A 7905-nucleotide genomic window follows, 5' to 3' on the forward strand; every position below is an offset into this window, starting at 1 on the left:
TACCTAGTATAGTATCTGTTTCAAAGCAGAAGATCAACAAATTTTGGACTCACTGCCCGATTTTCTGCCCATTCCAGCTCACCTGATGGCCCATTAGAGGAGGTAGAGTATAGAAGCATCTTATAATCAGGGTGGGGTTGAGAGTAAGGGTGGCTGGGAAACATGGGCAGAACTTCAATTAATCTCAACTCATTACATGAAACAAGTCTTTTGTTTCTAATATTCATCTTTGTCTTCACTTTTGGCACATGCTTCTTTTTTCTTAGCAAATATCGATAGATAAGTGTGGTGTCAAGGGGCTGTCTCTTAATCCTCTCTCATTTAGCTCATTACTAAATCAAGTCCAAGAGCTTGCAGAAACTCAGAGGTGAAGAGACACAGCCCTGAAGCCTGATGGGGAGCAGAGAGAAGCTAATTTAGGGTTTTAAATTGTGATGGAAAAAGCCACCAATTGCATAGTTCACAGTGGGATAGGAGCACGAATTGAAATTTAAAATCTGTCTTTTCCTGGGGAAGAAGAGGAGAGAAGCTTTATTATATTTTTCTAGTGGCTTCATAATGCAGGGACCTGCTTGGGGACAGGTAGGACCAGAGGGAGAAAAATACATGAGAAGTTGCATTTGGGGGAGGCAGGTGAGCTTTGGGAACTGGTCCACCACCAGCTGTTTATCAAGGGTTAAGGGGAGTTGTCCTGCAGTCTGCCCAGAGATGACTCAGAGTGGTGGAGGAGAGGATTTCCTGGCTCCAAAAAGCAGAAAAGATGAGAGGAAGCTTTGCTGGCTAGAACAAAAGAAGCAATGGAATCCCAGGGAGGGATTTTCCAGGCTCTGTCTCTGACCTCTAAGGTGGAACTGTCTTGGTTTGATGCCAGATAACGCTGCACTCTTCCTGTGCCTCCTTCATCACAGCAGCCACTTGCTCTAGAAGGGCCTTCCATCATCCCATCTCCATCTCCAAATGACGGGACAGACTGAGGGTTTGTAACATCTTTTTAAGTAACCTCCCTCTAAGGGACATGAGAAGTTATCTAGTGCCAGTCTTTTGGAAGGATTTTGAAAGGAAACTGTTAAACCAATGGGCACTCCAGGCTACATATGTTTTGGGAATATTGGGATTATTCTCTCCACTGATCTAGGGAAATCTACCTACAGACTGGTCTTTCCCACCGGCAAAGAGTTAAAAGATGGAGTGGTTTAAAGCCTAGGGCAGGATAAGATTTACCTGGTAACTGATGATGCTAGGCTGAAGCACTGAGCCATTTGTCTCTACGTTTGTCCCCGCCTACTTCACCGATCTGACAACTCTTAGTTTGAAACTGTGACTTAGAAGAGCTGGTAGGAACAGGTTTAGTATCTAGGGGCTGGGTGACTCCAAATCACTAATTTAGTGGGGATCGAGGAACTGGGGCAATACTGTATTCCACGCAGGATCTGGACATCATCTATCCAGGCTGGGGCTTCTGGAGCAGGCGAGGACCCAGGGCCCCTGGAAGAACTGGTCCAGGGGACTGAATTCCCAGTGTGTTCCTAGAGCAGAGCATGAACACACTCCTGCCATTGCTGCTAGGCCTCAGCCTGGGCTCCACCAGAGCAGGTAAGGAGATTCTTTCTTGGGACCTTCCTTTCCTCTGCTCCTTTCCTCTCCTCCTTTCCTCTGCAAGGGGGTTCATTTGGATTTGGACACCCCAGGCTACAGTTTGTCTCCCTGGTATATACTCTGATAGCACTTTGTCCTTTTGTATCTTTATGACAATTTTAAAATAATTTAGCTGTATAATTATTTGTGTAACATAGATCTCTTACTGGAATGTAGGCAAGGGCAACATCTGTCTTGTTTCCTGCTGCATTCTCAGCTGCTAGCACAGTGTCTGGCACATAATATGTGTGTATGCTTCATAAATATATATGGAGTGAATATTTAATAAAATATCCAGCATACAACAAAGCTGACTCTTTCCCTTGACCCCTTTTCTCACTCAATAATTTGCCTTACTGAAGGTCTTGTCCTGGGTAAATTGTTGCATTTAAACTTGCAAATAATTTTGGGCAATTCCTGTTTCCGTACTTAGTCTCATATAAAGAGGAAATGGCATCTAAAAACTTCTCTGCTACTACCCTCTATTCCCTTACTCGGTGCTCTCAGACACTCCAGTCAGGAGCTTGGTCTGTAGCTGCTGCCTGAGGCGGGAAAGCTACGCCTCACTCACAGGATGAAACTGGAGTTGGGGCTCCCTGAAGAGGTCTCTAAGCTGCTCCTCTTCTCTGGCTTCTGTAGGTGGCTTTTTAGCCCATGTGGAAAGCACCTGTCTGTTGGATGATGATGGGACTCCAAAGGATTTCACATTTTGTGTCTCCTTCAACAAGGATTTGCTGACCTGCTGGGATCCCCAAACATCCCAAATGGCCCCTTGTGAATTTGGGGTACTGAGTGTCTTGGCGAATTACCTCTCAGATTACCTCAACCAACAGGAAAGCCTACTCCAGCGCTTGTCTAATGGGCTCCAGGACTGTGCCACACATACCCAGTCCTTCTGGGGATCACTGACCCACAGGACACGTAAGAAGAGAGGGGTGTAAAGGGGCTATTTTAAGAAGCACAATTAGGAGAGGGGAGTCCAGGGAGTATCCCTCTGTAGGCAAGGGGTTTGAGATTTGGGCAGGAAAGAAGCAGAAAATGTGTGGACCTGAAATGTAGAAAGAGTGAGTGTTGACCTTCAAAGGGTTGTTGATGGGAGTGGAGCAGAGATAAAGAAGGGGAGGTGATGTTTGAGCTAATGGGGAACTATTGAGGAGAAAGTAAACATGCTTTCCTCCAGTGCAGAGCATCTCAAAGATGCAGAGCCAAGTTCAGCCAGGAGGGTGTCAGAACAACCAGAATGCCTTTTCCCAAAATGCGCATGCCTCTTTATGCTAGGTTCTGATGTTCTAGGTCTGGGATGGGCCTGGTCATGGGGATATTTAGAAAGCCTCCCAGGGGATTTCAATATGCTTTCTTGCCCCAAAGCCCTTGCCCTGGGAATGACTTGAGATTGGTAAAAGAAAATATGAAGATCTTCATAGGAGAGAGTAATATGTCTTAACATGTGATCTCTGGACCACTTTTCTCAGAATTGCCTGGGGAAGGTGCTTGTTAAAAATACAAACCCTTGAGTGCCACTATACATCCTCTCAGTGAAAATATCTGGGGATGCAACCTAGGGAATCTGAGTTTTAACAGTTTCTTGGGCATTTATTTAAGATTTTGTTTGGAAAGCACCAAGTTAGAGGCAAGCAGGGGGGTCGCCTAGGACAACAAACTAGTAGAGAATGGCAATATTAGTAATCTCATTAACTTGGACTAGACTAATCCAAATTTAAGAGAATTAGATTCGAGTTAGGCTTGTTTCCTTAAACTCTCCAAGGAAAAATGTTGCTTGATTTAGCCACTTAATTTGTTAAATGAGATTTGAGGGCAGACATCTTTTCCTACCTTTACAAACCCCAACTTACAACTCTCGACAACAGTTAGCTTATATGCTTGAAATAAATACGACAACTTCTGAGACAGCTTGCAGTCCAGATCTGGCTTCTACTCAATGTGATCAAGTGTAATTTTGGAGGAGGAAGGAAAGGAAGGGGCAGTGAAGGAATGGGAGAAGAGAAAGAGCAAAGCGGGAGTAAATTCTAACTCCTCATTTTCAAAGGGATATGTGGTGACATGGAGTGGGGGCGGGGAGGGCAGGTTGGCAAAACCACGAAGAATTGAAGTAGGAAAGAAACCAGGTTGGAGAAGAAACCAGTCTGTGGCCCTCTTTCATGACCACATTTTCCTCCTATGCAGGGCCACCAACTGTGCAGGTAGCCAAAACCACTCCTTTTAACACGAAGGAGCGTGTGATGCTGGCCTGCTACGTGTGGGGCTTCTATCCAGCTGATGTGAATATCTCATGGAGGAAGAATGGGCAGCCTGTCCTCCCTCACACAAGTGCCCCTAAGATGGCTCAGCCCAATGGAGACTGGACGTATCAGACCGTCTCTCATTTAGCCACAACTCCCTCTTTCGGGGACACCTACACCTGTGTGGTGGATCACATCGGGGCTCTTGAGCCCATCTGCGAGGACTGGAGTAAGTGCATGGCGGGTGAGAGGAATTAGGGTTGAAGCAGAGAGCTATTGTGAGTGGATGGTTGAAAAAGGAACAGCAACATTTTGGCACAGGGAGTGACATGTGGACGGGTCCATGGTATATGGCAGGGAAGGGAGATGCTATGAATGAGAAGCGAGTCTGGAGGAACTGGTGGAGGACTGATGGCCAGAGATGGAGCAATGGGAGACAGGAATGGAAAGAGTGACTGTAGTTGTCGCCATGGTGGTATGGTTGATGTTGTGGTGCATGTGTCTGAGGGTGGGAGGGAACAGCGTGACTGTCCTGTAAAAGAGGATGTGGATTTGGTAACCATGTTTTCAGGACCCCAAATTGTGATGCAATATTTTAGGATCCTCAAATTTCAACTATTCTGTTGTCGGGTCAGGAATGGGAATTGAGGAAATAAAAAAGGTTTCAGGAGAAAGAGAAATTTCTGTTGGTGTGGGGGCAGTACTGAATTTGGCCTGCTCTGACAGGGAAGAAAAAGCCATGGCTGGCAGGCACTTTGGTTTACATGCTTGGGGCCTAATCCAATCGCCACTGGATTGCAAGCCCAGGATTAGAAGTAGTTAAAGGTACCAAGAGATTTGGTATACAGATTTGGGGAAAGAGAAGAGGAAGAAATGAGGAAGAGGAAGAGGAAGAGGAAGGGTATCTACAAAGGGCCAGGGAACAGAGTCCCAGACTGGCTGCTGAGACTGGGTTCCCCCTTTGGGGAGTGCTGTCTTGCTGGGCAGCTGAGAAGGGCATGAGGAGCAGAGAGAAGAACCCACAGGCACACCTCAGCTCTCCTGGGAAAGTCTCCTTCCTAACACGCACCTGAGTTTCCTTTGGCGATGGAATGTTCATTCTAGCATGGGGAAGGAAACTGGGTGTGATGAGACTCAGAGTATGATGGATTCCAGGAGGCAGGAGGTACGGAGTGGGATGGAGACATGTTCTGGAAATCTGGATGTGGACAGGAGGAGACACATCGGTATCGGATAACTCATGGAATGGGATCATTGAGAGATAACAAAGGTGGAAAGACATTTTAATAGACAAATACTCAGGTAGAACACATAAGGGAGTAAACGTTGTCACCATGGGGTAAATGGAGAAGGGATTGAGGAATACTTCATTCTTTGGTGAGAGGGCCTGTGGGGGTGAAGGAAGGAAAAAAGATGCCTTGAGAGGTCCCACTGTATTAGAGAGGACCAAGTAGCTAGAGTGATAACTCTGGTGACAGGGGTCCCCCAGGGCTACTCTAGGAGTGGAGAGCTACAGGATGGGGGTTTTGAGGAAGGTCTGTTTCCTTGGGAGTAGGTTGGTGTGAGCTAGATCCTTGGCATTGGGATAAAGCACCTTTGAACCTGCTAGGTACAGGTCACACTAAATTAAGTTTGCTCTGGGGATGAGTGACAGATTGGTTCTAGTAAGTTTCTATTTTTTGCAGCACCTGGGCTGTCCCCGATGCAGACACTGAAGGTTTCGTTGGCTGCAGTGACTCTGGGCCTGGGCCTCATCATTTTCTCTCTTGGTTTGCTCAGCTGGCGGAAAGCTAGCTCCTCTGGTGAGTGCTGCACCTAATCTCCTATTGCCAGTCTTGCTCCCAATTTCTGCTCACTCTCCGTTTGTGACTGGTCCTCCCATTGCTACCCCATTTGCTGTGAGTATTGCCAGAGACTTTTATCCACAGACTGACCGCTAATCAAATATTTTCTTCTCCTAGGCTACATTTTCCTCCCTGGGTCCAGTTATCCAGAAGGTAACATCTCTATTGGTCTGTTTGCCTACTGGTCCTTTGGAGGGGTGAGAGTTCACTGGGATCAGCTTTTGGGCTCAGCTAATGATGCTTATCATAGGGTTGAAGTTCCACCAGCATGTTGCCAAGAGCATAATTTAAACTGCCATTGTTAGGATTGGGAACAGGAAAGAGGAATGCCTACACCCCTGTCTTCTATCCAGTGGAGCATCTATGGGGACATGACTGAAAGTGGCTTTGTAGCATTAGTCCTTGGTGATCTAGAATTTTCAGTATCACTGTATTATGGGCTCTGGCATGGATGGTTATAGAGACCGATGATGGGGTCAAGTTGGTTTAAAGTCTTATTATGTCGTTTTTATTTCTTCTGCAGGTCAACACATCTCCTAGAGGGAGGGTCCTACAACTTCCGCTCCAAGGGAGGAGGAGATTCAAACTCTTAGTGATGCTGCTGTGTCCCCTCAACATCCTCAGACCCTCCAAATTTTCTTGGATCCTATGGTTTCTCCACCCAGATCTTTGAACTTCCCAGCCCACCCCATGTAAACCTTAGTGAGTTGGGGGAACTCGTTCCTGGGAATATTCTGTAACCAAGTTAACATCCAAGGCTATGTTTCTGGGGCAAATGCAGTCTGGGGAGGAAGGTTAAAGGCCCTTGTGGGGCCCACACTGTGCCATGGGGGCTAGTGAGTCACTGGTGATCATGTCTGAGGAATAAACTCTGGTGGAAATAAGGTTTTTCTATGCTTTTTCCTGAGGCCCTGGGGAGGCACCACAAGCAGAGTTATGGATTGGGTGAATTCTTTCCTATTTGAGTGGAGGAGTCAGTGCCTCCTTCTAATTATTCCCTTTAGACATAACAGAATGGGGGCAGTTTTCTGATACATAATTCATAAGAAGAAATTAAACCGTGGTTGGATGGAGTCACAGAATAAGGGAGAGGCAGGGAATTGACAGTTGACTGACCTCATAAGGGATCTTAGGAGGATTGAATGACTTCATACTTGCAGACGGCTAAGAACATTGCTGGCACATGCTGAGCCCATGGTAATGATGTTAGTTATTACCTGTTACTCACCTTTCTGGCCCAAGCATTGTATCAAGTGCTTTACATGCATTATTTCATTTTGTCCTCATCACAACCCTGATGCAGATCCTCAGATAGGACTTGGGGCAGAGTTCAACTCCAGATGGGAGTTCTGGGCAGTTATTTCTTCCATACCCTAAGCAGGGAAGGGCCCATAGCTCAAGTACTTATTTAGGTCCTGGGCTAAGTGCTTTGTGTTTTTATCTCATTAATTTCTCACAATAATCCTAGAAGGAAAAGATTGTCTCCTTCTGTGTCACAGATGAAGAAAGCAAGATTCAGGGGTTAAATAGGGTGTCTAAGATCAAAGAGCAAATTCTCTATAAGATGTTTGTCTACCTTAGCTGGAAGTAAGTAGATTGCTTTATTCTGAGGATCTTCATGCTGGTGAGCACACCACTCTTCAGAGCCACGCTTTCATTTCCTTCTACCCCAAACCCGAGGGACATCCACTACTGAGGTACAAATTTCACACCTGTGGAAGAGAGGTGCCGTTTGTTTCCAGTGAAGGGTGACACCTGCTGGACACAGAAAGCTGGGCAGTGGAATTGTTTTTGGAATTGGAGTTGGATACTGCGGGCAAGGAAACAAAACCAGAAATGAAGATGAGTACTGAAGCAGCTTAGCCTAACAGAATATTGGGGCAGGAGAACAAGGGGTTATGGATGCATATTTGCATGTGGGTATCTATGTAGGAATATATAAGATCAGAATCTGATGAGCTGGGGGAAGAGGCAGAAGACAAACTGCATTACTCTGTGTGCTGCTATCCATGAATGTGGGTGTGTGTGTGTGTGAGGGGGGGTCATGGGGACTAGAACCCTTCATCTTTGGACTGTTTCTACGCTGATGGGAGCCTGCAGAAGAATGGGGGAAGCACTGTTCTTACAGAATTGATGTCCAAATTAGGTGCCTCAGAACCAATGAATAGATCCCCTCCACATCCACG

General features: G+C 46.2%; 1 protein-coding gene across 2 annotated transcripts; it reads left to right on the plus strand.

Moving 5' to 3' along the window:
* Positions 1-458: 458 nt before the first annotated feature.
* LOC106976122 (HLA class II histocompatibility antigen, DM beta chain) lies at positions 459-6603 on the plus strand. Of its 2 annotated transcripts, XM_015073528.3 has the most exons (6): positions 485-1593; positions 2275-2556; positions 3820-4104; positions 5561-5677; positions 5837-5872; positions 6243-6603. In XM_015073528.3, exons 1-6 carry the CDS (start codon positions 1539-1541, stop codon positions 6257-6259), a joined length of 792 nt encoding a protein of 263 aa, XP_014929014.1. In that variant the 5' UTR covers positions 485-1538; the 3' UTR covers positions 6260-6603. The 2 variants fall into 2 exon arrangements, with proteins under 2 accessions (XP_026913842.1, XP_014929014.1); XM_027058041.2 differs by lacking the exons at positions 5837-5872; positions 6243-6603 and adding an exon at positions 4602-4700 and having other exon boundaries at positions 459-1593; positions 5561-5654.
* The last annotated feature ends 1302 nt before the right edge of the window (positions 6604-7905 follow it).

The sequence above is a fragment of the Acinonyx jubatus genome, chromosome B2, assembly GCF_027475565.1.
Source record: "Acinonyx jubatus isolate Ajub_Pintada_27869175 chromosome B2, VMU_Ajub_asm_v1.0, whole genome shotgun sequence".
Lineage (NCBI taxonomy): Eukaryota > Metazoa > Chordata > Mammalia > Carnivora > Felidae > Acinonyx > Acinonyx jubatus.